This window comes from Leopardus geoffroyi, chromosome B4 (genome assembly GCF_018350155.1).
Source record: "Leopardus geoffroyi isolate Oge1 chromosome B4, O.geoffroyi_Oge1_pat1.0, whole genome shotgun sequence".
Classification (NCBI taxonomy): Eukaryota; Metazoa; Chordata; class Mammalia; order Carnivora; family Felidae; genus Leopardus; species Leopardus geoffroyi.
In genome coordinates this window covers 96288259-96311716 of record NC_059341.1, presented here as the reverse complement: position 1 = coordinate 96311716, position 23458 = coordinate 96288259, and the positions used below count along the sequence as shown (strand labels likewise).

The window sequence follows — 23458 nt, the reverse complement described above, 5'->3', positions numbered from 1 at the left end:
TCCTTTACTGCACAGAGAATTGCTTTATGAACTATTTCCTTTTCAGAGAGCTCCTTAGGGGATTGGCTGAGAATCTGTGATTCTCAAGAAACTTGAAATTTCTGGCTATTTCTTATACATCAGGCCCTGAGCTGGTAGCTAGAAATCCTGGAATGTGTTCCCAGGTTTGCACATTCCTTTTTGAGGGACCTTGGCTAGGCCAATCTTCCTGGCTTCACAGCACCTCTTCACACTCGTGGATTCAAGAAGCCATGAAGAGTGAATAGGAAACAGAGCAGAGCACTTACGGGAATTTTCTGGCTATCTGAAGCCTCAAGTATGAATATGGTATAAATAAATTAGTATGCAGAAAGAGTCTGGACCTATTCCACAATTAGAAAAAAATCAGTAAGTTCTCTTTTGGAATATTTTCTTAAGGTTTAATGATTAGTGTAGGCTAAATGAGAGGTCAACTTGATTCTGTAGAAAGCAAAACAATTCCTCAGCTTTGTTTTACCCATAGACACTTTAATGACCCCAAGAGTATCTTATTTAAAATTTTTTTGACTTCCTCACATGATTCGCCTACGGATGAAGCATTTTCTGAATAAATCAATGTGTTAATCATAAAATAATTACTGGGAAGAGTTAGGGAAGGATACTTTAATACCTGAATATAAATGAAAAATGGAACTAGAAGAGAATTCTGGGAGAAATGCTGTATTCCATTTCTGGAAATAGTGCATTTAGATATTATATTCCTAAATATGTAAAGTTTTATTTGATGTGGATTGAGATTGGGGTGATCCATTTAAACAGTATGATAGTGAAGAAAATGCAGCCAGGCATGGTCATTGTGGGAACGATGGTTTAGGTGTTTATCCACAGGTTTTCTGGTTTTCTCAGTTTTGCTTTCTCACGGTAAGGGAAAATCAAGTCTTTCAAGTGCTCAGGGAAAATATAAATAGGACTCTCTGTAGTTTAAAAAAAAAATTCAAAACAGAGTCTGAGTTGTTTTCTACCTGGGCTTAATTTGGGATATATTTGGTGCTTCTTATAAAGGTGTGAAATGGAAGTTTGGGATTTCCTCATAAATGACCTTTTACAGCGACTTTCTGTTATTTTATTTTCTCCCGGGAACTAGAATAGCCATGCAATACATTCCCACTGTGTGAGGTTGAATAAACCTTTCTAATTTAGAATCAGTCACTTGTGAGATCCTAATTAGCATTATGAGTAAAACGTCTATGTTTATTTCTGACCAGTCATGGGATACGCCTGTGTTAAATTCAGTGTAACGTTTTGTTGGCTCTTTCAGTTTGAGAAACTGGTGTCTGATATAAGCATGAAACATCCCCACCCGCGTATTTTTTCTTTTTCTTTTTTAAATTCTGTGTTGGTGGCCTCTGCTCATTTCCCTACCTCTTAATCACTGTTACCTCAGAGCCTAATCATGCCTGGCAGCTAATGTGTACCTTGTGAACTGACCAAACAAAGGACTGATTCAGAGAGAACTCAGAGAAAAGCAGGTTGGCATTTACACTTTAAACTTAAAAAGCAAACAGCCAGGCAAATTCAGCACGAAAATGGAGTATCCAATGATCCTGGGCTGGAGATGACAGAGCTCTGTTTTGTATTCTTCATTCTCCTGTTAAGTATTCTAGTCTGTATGTGGGCACACATCCTGATTTGGAGAGAAGGAAAATAGGATTGACCTCGAAGAGACCAACTAGTAAAATCTATAGGACTGGACCAAGAGAGCAATCATTTTTAAGGGAAGAATTTTAAAAATATGTAAAATGCAATTAAAATGTGATCTTGGAAGCAGGACTGAATTGTAATTATGGTCGAGTAAATGGATACCCAATGTTCACGTCCTCTTGCCTGGGGGTAGACTGTGATCACAGAGAGGGCATGGACTGAACAGAGGACAGAGAAGGCAATCTGGAGGAGAAGGAATTTGTGGTTTGTCACAGCAATGTTCATGGAGAGGCTGCTGCCTCTGCTGAGGGTGTCATTTGGTGGGTTTGGCTGTGAGATCCCTGAGATGGTGCTAGACTTATCAGCCTATCAAATCTTAGCAATGCATCCACCGACTCCTTTACTGAATTTCCCCTCCAAGAGACCACGTGTGCATGCTCTGGCTTCCGTGCTGCTTTCTGATAGGGAGTGGTTTTTCCGGTCAGCCACTGTCTTATGCTGGATGGCTTAATGGGTACATTTCTCACCATAAACTAAGAAATTGACATTCTGGCTCCTGTGAGATCATTGAAAGTGAATCTGTCCTAAGAAGCAGATCACTTCAGGAAAGGTTGGCAAAGCTGAGCTTTGGGGGCTGTCAAGCCAAGGACCCGACCCTGGACCCCAACGAGCAACTGGGCCCTTTCTCATCTTACTGCAAAGTGTGAAGAGAGTATAAACACTGTAGTGAGATCGAATAAGAATTCATGGGCATCTCTAATCCATCATGGTCAAAAACTGCATTTGTAATCACTGTACTATTTTGCCTCAATCTTCACTAATAAACACTTAAAAATGGATTTTGGTGATCTAAGGTCTATTTTCTTATGCACGTTTTCATATTTTTCCTTTTGTAACCAATATGGTTAGTGACTTTATGTCTAGGTACAAATCATGACAATTTTAGAGTAAAAATATCTGTAAAAGAGGAAGAATATTCATTGGCTATCCATTGTTCATGAACACCATTTTGGTACTTTACAAAGACAATTCTAAGGCATTTATTTTTGAGCTGGAATTAACACCACAAATAGATACTGTTGTTTCAAAATTTCCTGCAATGGAAGGAGACAGATCATTCTCATACCAGATGCTTCCCATCCCCAGTGGGAATATGCAAGAGGTTTTTATGAGCTAGGCTCCATAAGCACACAGGATAGGAAGCATAGAGTATTATGTTCAAATGAAAACAGAAGAAAAATGTTGGTCTTGGGAATGTTGGAATTGGCCTAGAGGACAAGAGCCAGGCCTCTGCTCCTGTGAAAGGGATCATAAAACCTGTAAGTGAGCAACCTTTATTTTCCAAAACTAGGAAAAAAGTTTTTTTTTTCAAAATGAGAAATGCTAAAGAGCATCAGAACTTTCTCTTCACTCTAATTATTTAGAATGCATGACCTCATGTCTTCATGCACTTACACACCCACACCTAAGTAGTCATAAGGAAGAGAAACTTCAACATCATTTCTCTCGCTAGTGCTATTAGCCTTTGAGGAAATTAATATTTACAATGCTATTAAAAAAACAATATACTATATAGTGACAGCGATGATGGGAAAATATATAACACAAAATAGAATATAATCTTTTCTCTGGGAGGTGGGTAGAGGACAGCTTGCCCTGTGCTATCAGTGCCATTCTAAGAAATCTGAAATTTTTCCTGTGACAGGAAGCCATCCTTAGAATGTTTTTTTAAATGTTTATTTATTTTTGAGAGAGAGAGAGAGACACGCTCGTGTATGCACATGCACACACACACACACACACACACACACAGACAGTGTGAGTGGGGGAGGGGCAGAGATAGAGGGAGACGCAGAATCTGGAGCAGGTTCCAGGCTCTGAGCTGTCAGCACAAACCTGACATGGGGCTTGAACCCACACAGTGAGATTATGACCTGAGCCAAAGTCGGGCACTCAACTGACTGAGCCACCCAGGAGCCCTTTAGAATGGTGTTTAACCAGGAGAATTACATAGTCAATAAGTATTCATGAAAAGAATTATGGGAAGGGAAAGAGAGAAAATTCTGGAGTGTTAAGGCAGATAAGAGGGGGAAGAGACTGGCAGGAAAACTAATTAAGATTCTAGGGGAATGGCCCACGTATGAGATGATAACAGGTTGAATAATGACAGTAGCTAAAGGAGAGATGAGGGAACCAGATTTGAAGGAAATTGAGGAGCTCCGCGAACTGTGGGGAGTGACTGGATACCAGGCAAGAAAAAAAGAGGACCACAAAGGGATTCCACAATATTTAGCTTGGGCAAGTCTTATGTGATCATAACATTTACCAGGATAGGAATTCAGAAGAATGAACTCCTTCATACAGATTTTGAATTGGACTGGGGATTCTTTTACAAAGAGTAATTTTTCTGTAAAACACATCCATTGATTTTTATGTTTCAGGGTTCCACAGTGATTTAACTAAGGCTTATATTCTTTACAAGCAGATTTAAAAAAGTATATTCCAAACTGAAATTTGATAAGTACTCAATACATTCTTGTCAACAAACAGCATTTTTATCTATATATTTCTTTTGATTTTACCTCTAAATGATAATCATTTGTAGGACTTCAAATCCATTTGGTTTTTCAGTTTAATCAAAAACTCTCTTCTTTCAGCGATGGATATGCTCTATATGCATTATTATCTCAGTAGAAGTAGGAGTGAAATTATTTCCATTTTCTAGAAGAAATAGCATAGAACACCAACAATTTTAATGATTATTTAAATATTAAGCCATTCTTTTTGAGCTAATCCTAAATTTGGCCTGAGCACTAAACATTATTGGTGCTCATACATTAAAAATACATTTTGTTTATAGTCAGGGAGTGGAATTGTTTCAAAAGCATCTTTGTATGTTTGTGAAAAGTAGAAAAATATTCTTCTAACTAATCCATTTTTTTTACTAGCCCACACTTGCTTATTGTACAGAACTTAACAAAGATTTAAAGAGGTATTTCCCCCAACAGCATTTTGAAGTATGGGGTTCTTTCCTTTAGGGGGAAAAGAACTCCCTTTTAGATGCAGGATGTGAAAATTAGCATGACCCAAATTGTTTATACAAAAGCAGTCCACACCTCCCTGATTAGGTCAGAGAATTTTGCCTTTACCTGCAGCAGCTGCCTTCTATTAGCACTAGAAACAAACTGTACCATCTATGGTCACTGAACTATGACCACCTTCACATTTTGAATTTTTTTTTTTTTTGTCCGAGAGGACCCGGAATCCAGAAACTGGGTTGGTGGAGAGGAGCTGTTGCTAGGTATAACTTATCAGAGAATGGAAAGTACAGTGCCTGCCTTAACAGTAAACTGAACTATCAAAATAGCTACACATTATAAAATGAACATAATGGGGCAGTCAGAGAATGACTCCTGAATTTTTTTTCTTTTCCACTGTAAGAAATAAAGATAAAAACCGGATGGTCTTATCATAGGCAGGGCAATCTCTTCTTCCTCACTTCCTCTATGAGTCATTCATAGCAGCTCCGTGGACTTGTTTTGAGTTTAGTTTAGAGGCTTTGCAAGGTGGTACCTGTAATGGTTGTTCCCACTATTCTGGGGTTAAGAATGAAAGGTGGCTACGTGTAAGCCTTCAGATTTTGCAGATTTCTCAATGTATTTTATTGCACACGGAAGAAATTGTGCATTGTTGAGAAAATACAATGCAAAAACGAGTTGAGGCACAATGCCCCTTTATCTGTAAGCAAAACCAGTCTTACTTCTCTAAAGTGGAAATAGAGAGCAGGGAAGTTGTGGGTTCTGAAATCCAACAACCAAGTATCCCTGTGCCACTCTCTCCCCGACCCAGCGCCACTCCTTAACTTGATATCTGTTTACTTTAGAGGAGGCAGTTTTGGAGAAAGGATCATAAATATCCTGGCCCAGTGCCCCAGGAGCCATGACAAGCAAAAGAACGTACTCGCCTAGAGATAGCCCTTGTGATATTTAAATGTGTGGGTTAATTTTTTATCCACTTTAATAACTGGATTATTCCCCTCCACCCCTCCTTTGCTTTCTATTTCTGCTCGGAAGCCGTGGGCACAGAAATCTCTGCAGGCACATTACTCCTGAGCATATTGCAGGACAATCCTATAACCAACAGATACATTTGCAGCATCTGGATTCCTGATCTTTCTTCGACATGGCAGGTGTGAGTGGCTGTTTGAAATATTCTATGTTTATCTTCAACTTCTTGTTCTGGGTAAGTGTTTTCTTTTTTTTTCTAATTATCAATTTTATGCAAGAAAGGGGATCTTGATATCAATAGCACAAATAAGAACAGACTCTGCACTAGAGAAATAGGAGGAGGAGGAAAATGTATTTTCCATTTACTTGTTTGGATTTGTTTGTTCTTTCTTTGGTTATTTCAGTAATTGAAAATGAGCCAGTGACTCAAGAAAGTAGACTTCAGGATCTGCGAGGGTAAACATTTCATAAATGTTTTGATATTGTTGCAAAACAATCACAGGAGAAAAAATACCCTTTAATTAAAGGACAACTATTCTTAGTTGTATATCATATAGGCCTCCCTAGTTTTAAGGACCTTGTGGGAAAAATTTGGTCTGATTCCACCAGAACCCAGCCCCTGAATTCTAATCTTTACATCTGGGTCTGAAACAGGTGAGTGGTGGGTTGTCAGATGATAGACATAAAGAAGGGATCGTTTTCAGAGACCCAAAGAAGAAACAGTGAGTCATAAAATAACTTGAGAGGGAAACAATAAAATTGTTTAATCAAGGAAAAATTAAACTTTCATCATGGAAAAAATAAAAATTAAACTTACTAGGTTTATATCAACCACTGAAAGTCAGTATTTTGATTTTGATGTGTCATCACCCCACCTCTTAATCAACAGCATTGGTATTTTAGCAGGTTCTTAGGTGTTTTTTTTTTTTTTTTTTTTTTTAAAGCTTATTGACATAAGACAGCAAATAAGTTGGTAAGTAGTATCAAATGTTAAAAAATGGAAAAATAAGATCTGGAAGGCAAAAGGTAAAAGGCAGGCTGGGATGTTGGAAAATTGCCATTATCACTTTTAGTATATATGGTACAGTTAAAGATTGTTCAGAAGTAAATCATTAAAAATAGCCCAAAGTTCTTAAATGAAAAAGTCATTTTGTATACTGAATTAAAAAATGGCTTATGCGGTGTAAGCAGGAGAGAATTCTGGTTTTGTTTTTTACCTGGTTACCTTTGGTAAACAGGCAGCTGGTATCTATGTTGGTAAATTTCTGTCCAATTAAAATGATGTACCTAATTAATCTCAATTGCAGGAATACAGTCTTATTGTCCAAAATTACTTTCATTCAATGTCAGTAGCCCTAATGACTACAGATGAAATATTGATGAAGTAAGCAAATGAGGATATAAATAAATAAAATAAAATAAAGAAGAAAATTTGTCTTTTACTTCCTCTTTTCCCTAGGAAAAATGGGCTGCTTTTGCAAATATTAAATGTAGGTCATGAATATATACCAGTTTTTTAAAGTTACTCCAGATTAATTTCTTCCCTTGAAATATTTAAAATTGGTTAAAGCTTGAGAGTAGAATATAAACAAAGGAATGTCTCTGTACTTTTGATTGGCTTTGTTTGTAGCTTTTTGTTACGGAGAATTTTGAACATTCACAGAACAGAAAAGGATAATCAACCCATCACCCAGCCCCAACAGCCAGGACATCATGGCAATCCTTCTGGGTGCTCTCATCCACTTTCTCCACCCTATGTAAATTGAAGCAAATCCTAGATATTTCACCTATAAAGATTTTAATATATATCTCTAAAAGAGAAATAATTCTTTAAAAAATATAACCACAATGTTAAAGTTTAATAAGGATTTCTTAATCGATTATCAAATATCCACCTAGGGTTTAAATTTTTAATTGCTTCATACATATTCCTCTTTGAATCAGAATCTAAATAAGGTTCAGACATTGTGATTGGTTGATATATCCTTTATGTCCATTTTCATCTTTAGGTTCCCCTTCTGTCTTCATCTCTTTCTCCCCACCTTGAAATTTTATGAATTGGTGTCATTGTTTGTGTTATCACATTACCCACGGGCTGGAGTTTGCCATTTACATATCCATGGTATAGTTTATCATGTTCCCCTGTCCTCCGTATTATCTCCAATCTAGTGATGGCATTTGTCACCTTGAAAACATTCAGGTTGCTATTTGGGTAGGAGCACAACTACTTTATAAGTGACGTTGTGTTCTTTCTTCACACACTTCTCTGACCATGTCACATTTTGTGATGTTAGTTGCCACTGATGCTGGAGAACCTAAGAATCAGTCCATTAAGAGTTCCAAACTGGTGATACTCTGTGCTCGCTTCGGCAGCACATATACAAACTGGTGATACTCTATGTCTATCACCTTTTCTTCATTTATTAGCTGGAATATTTTCAATAAAGAGAAACTTGGCATTTACTGATTGGTTACCAGTAGTATCCAGTTTTTATTTTAAAAAAAAAGGCAGCATAAAGGCTTCTTACTCTTCACTTAACAAAATGATGAGTTAATTTGCAGGATCATACAACAGTAATAAGCAAGTATTTCTGTAAGTAGCCTTATGATATAGTAGATTTAAACTCTATCACCATTCTTATCTTTGTTGATGTGCAATTTGTTTTACCTTTGACCACTGGGGAGTATTTTCAGTGAGACCTTTTGACATGATCTCAACAACATAACTTCTTCCCCATTTGGTATGACAAGATGTTCCAGGCTTACTTCACTGGTTCCTGCAATACACCTAGAATCAGTTTTTTTCTTCAAGAGGTCCTCATATTTGTTTTTAAGAAACTATGACCATTGTCTTTTTATGGTACACAATGTACATGGGCCATTTAAACAACCAAAATGTGAAAATGCTAATAAGTGCATGGCTCCTATTTTAATAAGATGTTCTTTAATAAGATGTTCTAAAGTGCCTAAACTGGTGGCAATCTTCAAATCATGAAATCATCAAAATATATTTGTTGCATAAAAATAGCATATAAATTGCCGGTTGCTATTATGAATACATCAGAGGTCAATGTTTCATTAAATAGCTAATTGGGAATTTGAAATAGATCTGAATTTTAAACTGAAATGATAAAGGCACATTAGGAAAGGGGCATGCTATACGTTTAGGGTTATATATGTAAGATTAGAGATCTGTACCATGCTGAACCTAGATATTGTCACTGCTTTCCTGGGGACCTCTGATTATTTTATGGTTGCTATTGTCTCTTTGTTTTCTGATAATGAATACAAAGTCTTTCTGATGCATTATATTTCAGTTAGACATTTCTAATTTCACTGGGGGTAAGGCCTTGTTCTTTCCATCAACATATTGGTATGACCTACAATCTCTATATGACATATCTTGAAATGTAGTCTTTGAGTGAGAACAATGGTGGTAAAGACCAATGATAACTTCTCAGCCAACAGGTGACATCAATATTCTCATTCAAAATCTAGACAGCAGGAGTCTCTGAGGTTAGGGAATCACTGCTATTTCTATTCTCCCCTCTATCCCCCAGCCCAAAGTTCTCAGTTAGGATTTTATGACTCTTCATAGGAAATTAGCGATTTGTCATATTCCTAATGTTTACTTAAGTAAAAATTTAATGGTCCCACTGATGTGGTTTTCTTATAGATATCCATGGCTTTATGTTTTCAAATGCATTCTTTCTGGTATAACTTTCAAAACTAAGCTTTTGCAAAGTAGGGCCAGATGTTGAAATATCTCTGAGATATGCATATGGTCGTGTAAGCTAAACATACCAGTTTCTTTTGTGAGAGAACTTGAGATATGTCACATAAATAGGCAGCAATTTTCATTTGTCAGAATTAGCATTTGAAGAAGAACACGTGGAAGCAGAAATCATTCTTAATCACTGATGCTAGCACTTGATGTAAGTTACAGTGAATGGAAGGTGCCATAGAGAATGGATAAATTCCAGGTTCAAAGTCTATTTCTCCAAGTCTTGTGTGTGAACAGATGAGACGCCCAAATTTTCTTGTGCTCCTCTCAGATATCTGAGAGGGAATATGGTAGATGCTGGGGCATATGGTAGATGCTCGGATATGGTGGTTGTCCAGATAAACACGGGACACAGCCGTTAGCCCAGGGATGCAGTGGAACTCCTGCCAGAAGTAGAGAGCTATAGAGAGGCCAGCCCTGTGTGCAGGAAAGCAGAGTGAAGCCACATTACCAATCCCAAATGAGGTAAGGGGAGAAGGAGAAGCCAGGTTGTAAAAACCAAATGTATCAGCAACTGCAGGAAGCCAGTGTGTGAAGCAGTGTGAAGAGAGCAGAAGGAAGTCAGAACTTGGAGAGAGTCCAGGAACCAGAATTTTGATATTCCTCATTGTATTTTATGTGGTACCTGGGTCTCTTGGCTGGCTGTGCTGAGAGCAATGAAGAGAGTTAAGGCAGACATAACTGAGATAGGGGAACCTGAAAAAATCAGGCCCAGGGGCCCCTGGGTGGCTCATTTACTTGAGCTTCTGACTCTTGATTTCAGCTCAGGTCATGATCTCAGGGTCGTGGGATTGAGCCCCATGTTGGACTCTGTGCTGAGTATGGAGCCTGCTTAGTACTCTCTCTCTCCTGTCTATGCCTCTCTCCGCTTATGCCTCTCTCCCTCACTCCTGTGCTCTCTCTCTCTCCCAAAAAAGAAAGAAAGAAAGAAAGAAAGAAAGAAACAAACAAACAAACAAACAATCAGGCCCAATTATATTACATCCTGTCAGTTGTTGAAATCTCCCATGATAAAGACTTGACTGTGGCTAGAATGTGTGAACTTTTTATATACAGTGGCTTTCTGACACTGTGCCATTAGTGTAGAATTACAACAATGACAGAAGCCCAGTGTAGAATTACAACATGGAAGCCCAGTGGTTGAGAGTTCAGACTGAACCTCAGCTCCTTCATCACTAGCTGTGTGACCTAGGGGAAATTAGTTAATTTCTCTGTGCTTTAAAGTTCTTCATCTTTAAAACTGGGGATCATAGTAGTATCTACCTCATGGCGTTGCTGGGAAAGTCATTGATTGAGTTAATGCATAGGAAAGAACTCAGAACAACGCAAAAGAAATGTTCAAGAAACGGACATTTCGACCAATGTTGTATAGACATTTTTATGAGACAAAAATATGAAAGTACTCTGTGTAGTGATAAATCAATTCCAATGTTGGAGTTTGAAACAGAGGAGGAAATAAGATGGCAGGAATTATGATGAAGGCAGAAATTCTTCTATTACAAATTAGGGGAATGGAAAGAAAGCATATTTTTGTAAGCCGACTTGAGATGTAAATCCTGAATTCACTCTATATTGCTCTGTGGCCTGGAACATGTCCCTTGACTTTTCTGTGCCCCAGTCTCTGTATTTGTAAAATGAGGATGATAATTTTACCCAGCAGAGTTAATTGTGAAGATTAAATAAGATACTTTCTGAAAGCCTATAACCAAGGACTGTCATGCAATAATAGTTCAATTAATGCAATTTTCCTCAATTCCAACCATTATATTGCTTTTTCATTTTAAGTATTAGAATCTGGTATGGTAACATTTTATACCTAATTGGCTTTTAAAACTTAAATATTATTTTAGCCCTACTCTGGTCCTCTTCTCGCCTCATGGGGCAAGGGATCTGTGGGGCTAGAGAACTATGCTCACTCTGAGCCTGGCCTCCACTTTGGGGATTTGGGACCCCAAATTTCCCTTCCCAAATGGCTCCAAACCTGTTTCCAGAGTCTGCACAGGCCCTTCTCCTGAAGCGATCGAGGGGGAGCTGTTTGGCAGAAGGGGAGCAGGTTGTAACAGAGCTGGCTTGCACTGAGGTATCCACGCTCATTCCTATCATGTCCCTCAGAGTTCAGGACGGAACCCGGAAGTGAGGGCCTCGGCGCGGCTGGCTCTCCCCAGGCCACCAGCTGCTGGTAGCAGATTCTGAGGAGTCAGAGAACTCTAAATCAAACCTCATCTTCCAGGTCATTAAGTGGGCACCCTTGTCAAGGTTGAAGCTAGGAAACATTTTATATATGTTTATTACTGTGAATTCTAACTTCTCAATATAGAGACCTGTGGTCTGTGGACCGTCTGTGATTTGTGTCCTTGCCCCCCGGGGGGCCCTGCAAACGTATGTTCAGGTCTGCAGCTGTTACTGCCATGGCAGTTGTGCTTTTGACACAAAGCGATTAAAAACATCCCTGAATTTGCATCTGTTTTATGATTCAGAAACATTCGGGTGGTAATCAAATGCTGAACATCTCTCTTTACCTATTTTGAAGTTATGTAAATTTTAGTGATTGTGTGCTTTCATGCAGCAAAGATAACCCGAAGCACGTTCACCCAGACCCTACTTATGTCAGAAAGGAATGTGTTTGGTTTCTTTCCTCTACATTTAGAGCTATTTGAAATTAGAATTTGCAGCAGTTGTACTGGGCGTTTGGCTTACTTACTAGGTTTAGAAGATACCCATGAATGCGACTATAGAGACACTTTGCTGTGTACTTAATACTCATTGTTACAATAAATACCAGTCATTTGGGGCTGAAGATAGAAAAACCATGAAGGCAGAGCCTGCTAAGAATTGAAGTTTTTAATTGACTCCACTGGTTTAGAGCAGAAAAGCCGTGTGTGAGTGGCAGGAGGCCGTGTCAGTAAATCAGAGCTGCATTAGGCCATGGCTGTGGAGAGAATGTAGAGTGACCTCTCCTCCAACAGGAAGTCTGAGAATTACCATGACCCACGTTGTTAGAGAGTGAGGCGAAGCGCAGACCCTACTCTCAATGAATAATATAGCAGACAAGGTCTCATCTTATTCAAGGATGAATAAAGGAAAATCTAGCCCAAGTCCCAGTAAAAGGACTGAGGAACAAGTGACAGGGAATGTCCCTCTGAAACCTTAGAGGACAAGCACACATCCCTGAAACACTCCAGCATCGTGGAAGAAGGATCCTGAAATCGGTCTCCACAATGCAGTGCCAGAAAATAATAACTCCCTGTGAAACAGAGGAGAGAGGCCATGAGAGAAAAAAAAAAAGTTAACCGGAAAAGCATAGAATGGGAAGAAAAGGAAAATGGATACAATAAAGAAATGGTTCATGTAAACCCGATATGCAATGGTAGAATTAAAATCCACTCCAGAAACTACATGAAATGGATGCAGTGATACAGAATCCCAAATTGAGAAGCTCTCCCAGAGGAAAACCAGAAAGAGATAAATGAGGTGGAAGAAGACGGTAGAACAGAGAACGGAAAGCCAGGGCAATTTGTATTCCTGAGGAAGAGGATACAATAAATGGAAAACAAGTAATTTAATATAAAAAATTCACATAAGCAAAAGTTGCACACTCTGCATTATCTTACCACGATGCAATGAAACTAGACTTTTAAATAAATGCTTAAGAGAAGAAGAAACTTGAAAATTAACAACTTTCCTAAAATGTTAGTACTGTCCTAAAATATTAGGGCTGTTGGGATTCTCACCGCCTGTCATCATGGTGTCTAGTGTCCTGGGATTACCATAAAGACAAATCTTGTAGTTTTCCAGGCTATCCGTTTGGGTGTGTTCTTATTCTTTCATAAACTTTTAGGAAGCTTTCCCCTAAGCTTATCTAAAATGTATCCATTCTGGACCAATAATGATGTAGCTCACAATCCATGCTTCCTCATAGCATAGTGCTATGCACTTCCCTCCATGTGCAACACTCTTCAAATACCATGTGATAAAATCCAAAGATAGAATTGAGGGGCATCTAGGTGGCTGAGTTGGTTGTGAGTCTGCCTCTTGGTTTCAGCTCAGGTCATGATCTCACGGTTGATGAGATCAAACCTTGTGTCAGGCTCCGTGCTAACAGCACAGAGCCTGCTTGGGATTGTTTTCTCTCTCTCTCTCTCTGCCCTCCATCCCCCACCCCCAAATAAATAAATAAACTTTGAAAAAAGATAGAATTGAGAGGAAGGAGTAGGGATGATTGGCGGACACACTATCAGAGAAGAGGACAAATCAGCTTGTTCTATGCCATTTATCCTTGATCTAGATGGTGCTTCCATTTTTCTTCCTGACACTTTGTAGTTTTCAGCTTCTTTCCTGTCTCAGTCTGCTTGGATTGCCAAAGCAAAATACCACAGGCTTGGTGGGTTAAACAACAGAAATTTATTTTCTCGCCATCTTGGAGGTTAGAAGTCCAAGATCAAGGTGCCAACCAATTTGATTTCTGGTGAGAGCTCTTTTCCTGGCTTGCAGATGGCTGCCTTCTTGCTGTGTCCTCGCATGGTTTTTCCTCCATGCATCAATGCAGAGAGAAAGTGAAAGACACAGAGACAGAGACACAGAAGTCTCTTCCTCTTGTTATGAGGTCACCAGTAATGTCAGATTAGAACCCCATTAAACGGTAATTAACCTCATAAAGTCCTATCTCAAAATACAGTCAAACTGTAGGGTAGGGCTTTAATATGTAAATTTGGGGGGATATAATTCAGTCCATAGCATGCTCAAAAGCAAACATCAAAATTATTACCTAATTTTTTAGAATGCTGGCTCAGACAAAATGCAGCCTAATTCCATAAAAAGAAAGAGGTCTTATGAGAGCTGAGTAGCAACCACAATGATCTTCCTTCAAAGAGAAGCCAGAAGATGGGCACTGGGGGGAAGGAGGTCTGTTCTGCCACGTCTACTTTGGGCTCAGAGGCCCAAAATATCTACTCATTTCCTTTACAACCTGATCAACAGAAAGTAGGACAGAGCTGGATACTTATTTCTTGATTTATACTCTCAGTTATTTAAACAACATAAGAAGGCTGGAGACAAACGCCCAAAACCAAACTGGAAAAAGGCTCAAAGAACCATTATGATAGCCAGTCTTTAACAACTGGGATAACATAGGTTAATATCAACCATGACTCTAGAATGATTATTCTTTTTTTTTTTTTTTTAAAGTGTATTTATTTTTTGAGAGGGAGAGAGAGAGAGAGAATGGGGGAGGGGCAGAGAGAGAGGGAGACAGAGAATCCCAAGCAGCCTCTGCACTTCAGTGTAGAGCTGGACTTGGCATTCAACTTCACACACTGTGAGATCATGACCTGAGCTACCCAGGCGCCCCTGGAATGATTATTCTCTACAGAAAATCAATTTACTTTTAAAGTCAGTCAGCATAAAATTTAATAATTTTATATCTTTAAGACTAAGTTTTACATGCCAGTATCTTCAAAAAGATGAGAATGGCGTGTTCTCAACATTTGTTTCTTTTGTTTTTAAGAGGAAGTTTGAAGAAAAAATAGAGAGATAGGAATGGAAATGATAGTTTGCCCGACTTCAAGACTTCTAAGAAAATTGATCTAATTGTAAAGATTGAAATTGGGCAAAATACTCTTGACTCCTGAAATAATTGGATGTTCTTTCTTTAGGAAAAAAACCTTAATTTTGGGGGGGGGGGTGCCTGGGTCGTTCAGTTGGTTAAGCATCCAACTTCAGCTCAGGTCATGATCTGACCGTTCAGTTCATGAGTTTGAGCCCTGTATTGGGCTCTGTGCTGACAGCTCGAAGCCTGGAGCCTGCTTCAGATTCTCTGTCTCCTTCTCTCTTTTTGCTCTTTCTCTTAGAAAAATAAAAATAAACATTAAAAAAAATACTTAATTTTTTAGATCAGTTTTAGGTTTACAGCCGAATGGAGAGGAAGGTACAAAAATTTCCCATATACCCTACCCTCACACATGCATAACCTAACTTGTTATTAGTATCACTCACCAGAGCAGTAAACATCCGTTATAATTGATGAGCCGCCATTGACACATCATAACCATCCAAAGATCATAGTTTTCATTAGGGTTCTCTCTTGGTTTTATACACTCTATGAGTTTGAACAAATGTATAACGGCCTTGATATGTATCCATAATTATAATGTTTTATAGAATATTTTTGTTGCCTTAAAAATCATCTGTGCTCTAGCTCTGCATTCTGTCCCCCCCCCGCACCAGCAACCCCCAATCTTTTAACTGTCTCCATAGTTTTGCCTTTTTCAGAGAGTCATATAGTCCAAATCATGCAGTATGTAGCCTTTTCGGATTGGCTTCTTTTACCTAGTACTATGCTTTTAAGCTTCTTCCATGTCTCTTCATGATGTGATAGCTTATATTGTTTAAGTCTGAATAATGCTTTCTTGTCTGGATGTACCACAGATTATTTATTCATTTGTTCACCTACTAGAAGACATCTTGGCTGCTTCTAAGTTTCAGCAAGGGTGAACAATGCTGCTGTAAATATCCTTGCGCAGGTTTTTGTGTGGATAAATACCCAGGAGCATGATTGCTGGATCATATAGTAAGAGCATGTTTCGTTTGGTAAGAAACTGCCAAGCCGTTTTTGAGGGTGGCTGTGACATTTTGCATTTCCACCAGCATCGAATGGGAGGGTTCCTGTTGTCGCTTCACATTTTTGCCAGCATTTGGGGTTGTCAGCGTTTCAGATTTTGGCCATTTCAGTGGGCGAGTAATAGTGTCTCATTTTGATACACCTTCTTTTAAAGTTAATGAATGTTACAGGTGACTTTTGGTGACTGAGAAGACTAAAAGTTATCATTTGGGGAGCAAATAGAGTTGATTTCATAAGATTTCTCAATGATTTGAGATCTAAAAGCATTGAAAAAGTAAACTAAAAAGTCACACAGAAACAAGCAAAAAAGTTAAGAGTTTAAAAAAAACCACAGTCTTAGTCTCTAGGACTTCCTACAATTTTCTCATTGATAGTCTCATAAATAAATATCAGATAACGATAATAACTATAATACCTATTTGGATAATTAATACTATTTTCAGTTAAGCTAAAAGCCAGGCCAACTATTAAGGCAATCAGTGTAAATCTGCTTGAGAAGAAAAGAAAGAAAATATCAATGAACAAATTGAATAACAAAAATCCAACTGCTGTAGATTACTGAAAACCTCAGAGGGTCTCATTGTCATTCAACATAAATTTTTATAGACTTACTTATTAACACAGAACTGCTAAAATGAGCATTTATCTCCATCTGCAAGGGAAATTAGGATTTAGTGGAAAACAGGAGGAAAAAAATGAGGGTTTTCAGGCTCTAAAGCTGTCTTTTCAGTGGTTTGTATTTTGTAGTGTGTGCGAGTGTGTGCCTACAAGATCATTAAATTGTATAGGTTATTTGGCGATTTGAGAAAGAGCTTTGGTTTTCTACTGCGTTTGTTATTTTGTAAGAGTTGGAGCACATAGAAAGGCGGGATTGGATCAGGAGAGGTGCCAGATTTTCAGGATGTGACTGTTATCTCACAGGGTTCTAGCTTCTTTACCTGAAAGGAAGGGTTTGAACTCAGATGATGTTTTCTGAGATCTTTTAGTGAACACAGATATTCTGCCCTTATTCAGCTGCTCATGGTATGTCCTATTCCCAAAGGCTTTGACTCTATTTCCACGGCAGGCTTCACGAGACGCCATTAAAAGTGAGATTGTTGGGGGCACCTGGGTGGCTCAGTCGGTTAAGCGTCTGACTTCAGCTCCAGTCATGATCTCATAGCTCATGGGTTCAAGCCCCATGTTGGACTCTGTGCTGATAGCTGGGAGCCTGGAGCCTGCTTCAGATTCTGTGTCTCCCTCTTTCTCTGCCCCTCCCCCACTCATGTTCTGTCTCTTTGTCCTTCAAGATTAAATAAACATTACAAAAAAAGTGAAACTGCTGTTTTGACATTCCAAGCATATGGCTCAACCATGCACAAAAGCAATGATACTACAAGGTCACCGGGCTTCAGAGGACTCGGGCATTTCTCCGTCAGAGCACCATACGGCTGGAATAGTCTAGAAAGTCTTGCAAGGCCTCCTGTGTCTGTTATGTTACCAAGCTTGTTCTCAACATCTCTATTTGATAATAGATCTTTGATTTTTTTTTCGAGGCTGCAACATATATATCTGAAACGAAACAAAAGCAAACCAAACCCTGAAAGACAAGGGTTTTCTTTACACAAAAGTAAAATGTGTTTCACATTTTATGTGTTGGCTTTGGTCCAAATTAAATAATCTGGTAAAGTCATTAAATGCATTTAAGAGTTTAAGTACTGTCGCTCATTGTTCTTCCTCTCTGGGTAAGCTTTACAACCTAAAAGTGCTGGTTTTTAAAAGAGTTTATTTGGGTACAAAAAGTGTTGTAAACCCTTGTTGTTTACCTGCAGATTTTGTCAGATGTCCTACTGTTCCCTGTCTATCCTGATTTCTTGCTTCTTGAATCTTGAAGGAATGTTTGATAATTAGTTATTTTCTTCCTTTTTGGTTCAAGACAGCTTCTTAGAAACAAACCCAGGGCTCTAGTAAGGATATTTTGCCTTTAAGCTGTTGTGACTTATCTTTTGTGTATTACAATCTAGCGAAAACAGAGTTCGAGTTGAAACATGAAAAAATCATTTTTCCCCTCCCCTGTAGTGGTGATGATTTCTTGTCTGTAGACCCATGAATGGATCATGGGCAGGAAAAAGAATTATTCTTATCAAATTTACCAGTCACAGCAGAACATTTTATCAATTACCTGCACGTGAATATACCAGATTTTCTTTTAGGTGGTAATATATAATTAATGATAAACCATCGTAACCGGAAGGCTGGGAGTGTGTTCAATCAGAGTTGCAGTTCGCCTTGGTTGTCTAACATTTTTTTTTTTTTTCCTTTCTACAGCTATGTGGCATCGTGATCCTGGCAATAGCGATTTGGGTACGAGTAAGCAAAGACGGTCAAGAGGTAAATAAGCTTCTCTGTTTCCAAAACAGTTTATTTCTCTTACGATGAAAGTAATGACAATAATAATGTAAATATTTCTGTAGCATATTCCTTAATTGCCTCATGTAGTCATTTGTGCTGGTATGTGATTTTATCATTTAAAAATTCAGTTTAATTAATCAAGATCACTCACTCACTGTGTGCCTGGCACTTTCCTAGGCATGGATCAAGCCTTCTGGAGAAGGGAGAGGTGTTATGCCAAAGATAGGGAGTTTGCCGTGAAAGTGGGGGTTGAAGGGGCCAAAATGGAAATCAGTCTCCTTTGTTATTTGCATAGGCCAGGCTGAAGTGTGGCTGGAGGGTACAGACTACCATTCCTCCACACCAAGAACAAATTTTGCGATACGAGGTATTGACAATCATTTGGCTGATCCCAAGGTGGGAGGCTGGTCCAAAAGTAAAGAAGGTGAGAAGTTCTCTTGGAGAAGAAGAATCTGGATCTGTGTTTTAAAGGCAACAGGTACCATGATGGTTGGCAATTCCTGCATCAACTGGCATTGAGGGTAACTCCTTATAGCAGTAAGAAGCTGGTCACACTAGTGTGACTCAGCAGCTGGCTGGGGGTGTCCAGCTTCTTGCTCTCTAGATAAGATTAGCACGAGCCTCTTTCCTTCACCATGCACCATTCCACGCCCTGTGGCAAAGCTCTTACCAAGATCTCCACGGGTCTGGAGGAAGCTTAGTTCATAGAGTCAATTTTGGCTCCAGTCTTTCGACTGCACGTGTGCTGTTTCTGTTCCATACCACGCACACATTTGTGAAGGTGGAAAGAGAGTGTGTGGGAGAAAAGGGGAGGGTGTGTAAGGCTGTTCTCTTGGTTTTACCCGGCATAATACCTGGCATCGTTTCCTGGCTCTCCTGCTCCCATTTTCCTCTCTCCCTTCTTCTCAGGAGCACTCCCTCCACCCAACCCTCACAAAATTCCTAAATTATTGTTTTTAACCTTATGCACCGTAGTCCCCTTGTTCTTTGTTGTCTGGGCTCTTGCCAGTATTCAGGATCACATCTTCTACTGCTAGCGCCCTTTCAAGGTATTTATTTGCCCAAATAAAATTTCCCTCTGTAAGAGGAATTTTGATTCTTAGTTGATAATCATTAAGATATATTAAGCCAGCAATTAAAGTAATGTATTTTCTGTAAAAACTTATTACATCATGATTAAGCTGAATGCCTTTGGAGACAGCCTCGTTGTAAGAAAGATTGAAAACGAATTAACATCTGTTCTGATTCCTTTCCTAAACTGGGTGACTTTTCTGCCCCTTCCTTTCCTCCCCACCCCCCCGCTTCCTTCATTCTCTGTCTTCTCTTTTTAAAATTTGCTTTCTACCCTTAGAGAACCTAGGGAATCACAGTGACAGCTGCTTCCTCATTCTGTGCCTACCCATGGTGAAGAAATTGGGTGGGAGACAGGTGTAGCAACTAGTTGATAATACCCTAGTCCATCCAGACTTGATGTATTTTTTTATACTGGTAAATGTTAACTGTGACCTCCTGGTGGGCTTGGGCTCTGGGTTTGAACTCTAGAAGGGTATTTGAAGATGCGCTGAATCTCTGCTATCTAGAAGCGGATGTCTGACTTTGGAACTCATAATTAAGCACAGAGATTAAACAGCCACCTATTGAGAGGGTGCTTTGGCCTTTTTAAGATATGTGTGCAGCCTGTATTTTATTTATGTTCTTTTATTTCTGGTTGATGTGGGAACATTTTCTTTCCCCCAAGTGCTTCTGGTAAACAAATTTGGTGTTTAGTCTGTTAAGAAATTCCACACATTGAATGTATTAAGAGAAAAACTGCTGTCCTTGAGAGGGTGGGACTCCACATCCGGGGACACGAATGAATTACTAGAGCTAGGCAGCATCTTCGGTTACATTTTTACTCTTGCGTTCTGTCAGCCTCACACCCTGAATAAAAGTCCTTATCTGCCAGGACATCATTAACCAGCTTGACTTCTGTGAAACTGGCTTGATTTGTCTTTATCTGCAGTCAGTGACAAAGAATCAAGACTGCAAAAAACCGAATTTAGCAGTGGAAAAACAAAGGCAACAGTTTTAGAAGGAAAAGCATGAGCGTAAACACCGAAAGGAAGAATGTCAGGGAGGTCTTTGTGCACAACCTCTAGCGTATCTCTTTGTGCTAAAAATGTCTCTCTCATAAGGACACTTTGTTTTTCCTCAGGGAAAAAAGCCTATGGACAGTCATTCTTGTCCCAGGAGATCCCTTATAATCCAAAGATCAAGGTTCAGCCATTAGAAATTCTCCCCTTGTCCTAATACACACAGACACTGTTCATCCAAGACAGCTTTTAAAACTCTGCTGTGCCTCTCCTGGAACAAACAGCTGAACTCAGATTTCCATTTCTTGCCTGAAAAAGAATAGCCACTTGTGTAGCTGGACTTGAAACAGTGACCTCCAGGCATCCAACACACTGCTTTCTGGCCAGTAGTACCTGGCAGGGGGTCACCCTGCCCAGACCAGTCTTAGGGAAGTACTTCACTACCTGCTGAATAAATGCTGGTTGCACCGTCCATCACACTTGTAGATATTTGACCTGTTATTTCTATATCTGGCCTATCTAAGCAGAGTTCTGATAACTCAGACAGTGAGTTATTCCTCTCAGAAGCCTTAAGTTTTGCCTGCACCAGCCACGGCATTCTAGTGAAGGGGTATTTGATGGTGAGGGGGTAGAGTGGATTTCCTAATGCTGGCCTTCTTTTTTCTTTTCTTTTCTTTTCTTTTCTTTTCTTTTCTTTTCTTTTCTTTTTTCTTTTCTTCCCCTCCCTTCCCTTCCCTTTCCTTTCCTTTTCTTGTCATTATCTATTTTGACCCAGATATCATGCATGTTTATTAACAAAACTGATTTCTTAGCTCCAATATGAGCAAGCAAACAAAAATCAAACAAATAAAAAACCTGAAAAAAAAAAAGTCTTTGGGACATAACAGCTTTCTAAATCTGTAAGTTGAAACATTGTCTGTAAGCATAGACTTTTAGAGACAAAGAGGCCTTAGATACCACAGAGGCTGACCCAATTTCCTTTATAAATGGGAAACTGGGGCCCAGCAGGGTTAGTTGACTGTTCCAGGGATAAATAATAAACTTAGTTATATATAAGGACCCTGACTAGAATATAAATCTTTGTTTTACTGCTTTTACAATTTCAACACATTACTTTCCACTGATCATTGAATGAAGCTTTCCTCTAGGCTATCAGTTGATTTTTAAAGTCTTTAAAAATGTATGCATCATTATCAGTTTTTTTGTTTTTGTTTTTTGTTGTTGTTGTTGTCATTGTTTTGTATTTCCTGTTAAGGGAGCTAACTTACATGCTGTGCAGCAGATTCTAGGAGGCAGAGTCTCTGAGTTAGTCTAACAAGTAGTGTTCCACTTGGAAATAGCCCAGTAGATAGAGATCATACAAGACAGATGGGCCACATGGAGTACTCATGTATAACACAGGCACAAGGCTTCACTTTTTGATTGTGATATATCTAGAGGACAAGTGGTAGATTGAGGCAGGGTATGATGAAGGTGATGAAGGACAGTATGTGTGTTGCTGGAGAGAAGAACTGAATTACAGAAGATGGGTAGCCCAAACCAACATAAAGAGCTCTAGGATGTTTTCTTCAATATCCCATTACTTAACAGGCAAAATAAAGAGTTTCTGGAAGACTCTGCAGACTATACTTTCTGGGAACAAGGAGATAGAATTATATGGAATATCAAGAACTATACTTATTTTCTTAGTTTTTTTTCAAACTTTTTAAAAAGTTGATTGATTTATTTTGAGAGAGAGAGAGAGAAAGACAGAGTGCACAAGTGTGCGAACAGCAGAGAGAAAGAGAGGGGGATAGAGAGAATCCCAAGCAGGCTCTGTGCTGTCAGCTGTGGAGCCCAAAGTGGGACTCGAACTCATGAACCGTGAGATGATGACCTGAGCCGAAATCAAGAGTCAGATGCCACCCAGGCGACCCTATTTTCTTAGTTTAAATGTTTTTGTTTGTCTTGGCAAATATATAGACCTGTGTAATCACCATTGCAGTCAGTATGCAAAGCATTTTTATAAACCTAGAGATGTTCCCTCCTATCCCTTTGCTGTCAGTTCCGTCTTTCCTTCCTACCTCGCTCAAAGTCAAGCACCGCTGTGATTTCTGAATTACCTGTTCTTGGATGTCATATAAATGGAATTGTACAGTTTTGAATATGGCTTATTTAGCTCACCGCAATGTTTTTTGAAATTCATTCATATTGTCGCGTCTGTCAGTAGTTTGAGAAATTTGCCTTTCTAATTTAGATAATTAAATTGGCATAAAAATGCATGCTTTACAATGCTACTCTTACATATAAAACACAAAACATGCAAACCAAAGATCACATCATGGGTGAGAGTACTTGTCCTAAGCTTTTAAAAATAATTGGTATTTTAAAAGCCTATTATATTTCTTCCATACCACATGGAAGTTGGAAATGTTATTCAGATAAGTAACACCTCAATAGATTGTAAGCTCCTGAAGGGCAAGGATTTTTGCTTGTTTAGATCACTGAAGTATCTCAAGGTTCTAGAATAGGGTCAGGCACATACTAAGTACTCAATGGATATTTGTTGAAAAACAAACACCAAAGAAAGGGATTTTCTGTCATTAATTTCCTTTCTTATTTTCAGATTCTCAGCCCTGGGGATTCTAGCACTAACCCCTATGTTTCAGTGAATATCTTGATTGCTGTGGGTTCTGTCATCATGATTCTGGGTTTCCTGGGATGCTGTGGTGCCGTGAAAGAAAGCCGCTGCATGCTTCTTTTGGTGAGTTCTCCAGACAAATCAAAATAGTCAGTCTTCAGACTTGGGAGGATTATCTCCCATCCCCGTTGTCTGTCAAAAGAACTTGCCAAGATTGATGAAACTTTAACTTTTGTTTAAAGAGTTTGATTATAGAGAGTACTATTTTTAGCTTAGATTAGAGGTACC

At 38.9% G+C, this 23458-nt stretch overlaps 1 protein-coding gene and 1 long non-coding RNA gene across 2 annotated transcripts in view; one reads left to right on the top strand and one right to left on the bottom strand.

Moving 5' to 3' along the window:
- Positions 1-737: 737 nt before the first annotated feature.
- Positions 738-4390, bottom strand: LOC123590532. The gene is made up of 2 exons (XR_006708827.1): positions 4263-4390; positions 738-1663 (listed from the first exon to the last, which is right to left on the bottom strand). It is a non-coding gene; the product is annotated as an uncharacterized LOC123590532 (long non-coding RNA).
- A 1110-nt stretch (positions 4391-5500) lies between these two features.
- TSPAN8 (tetraspanin 8) overlaps positions 5501-23458 on the top strand; it is a 31752-nt gene continuing 13794 nt past the window's right edge. The window contains exons 1-3 of the mRNA XM_045463776.1: positions 5501-5922; positions 18395-18457; positions 23156-23293. Of these exons, the coding sequence (XP_045319732.1) occupies positions 5863-5922; positions 18395-18457; positions 23156-23293 (261 nt within the window). The 5' untranslated portion in view covers positions 5501-5862. The remainder of the gene's footprint in view (positions 5923-18394; positions 18458-23155; positions 23294-23458) is intronic.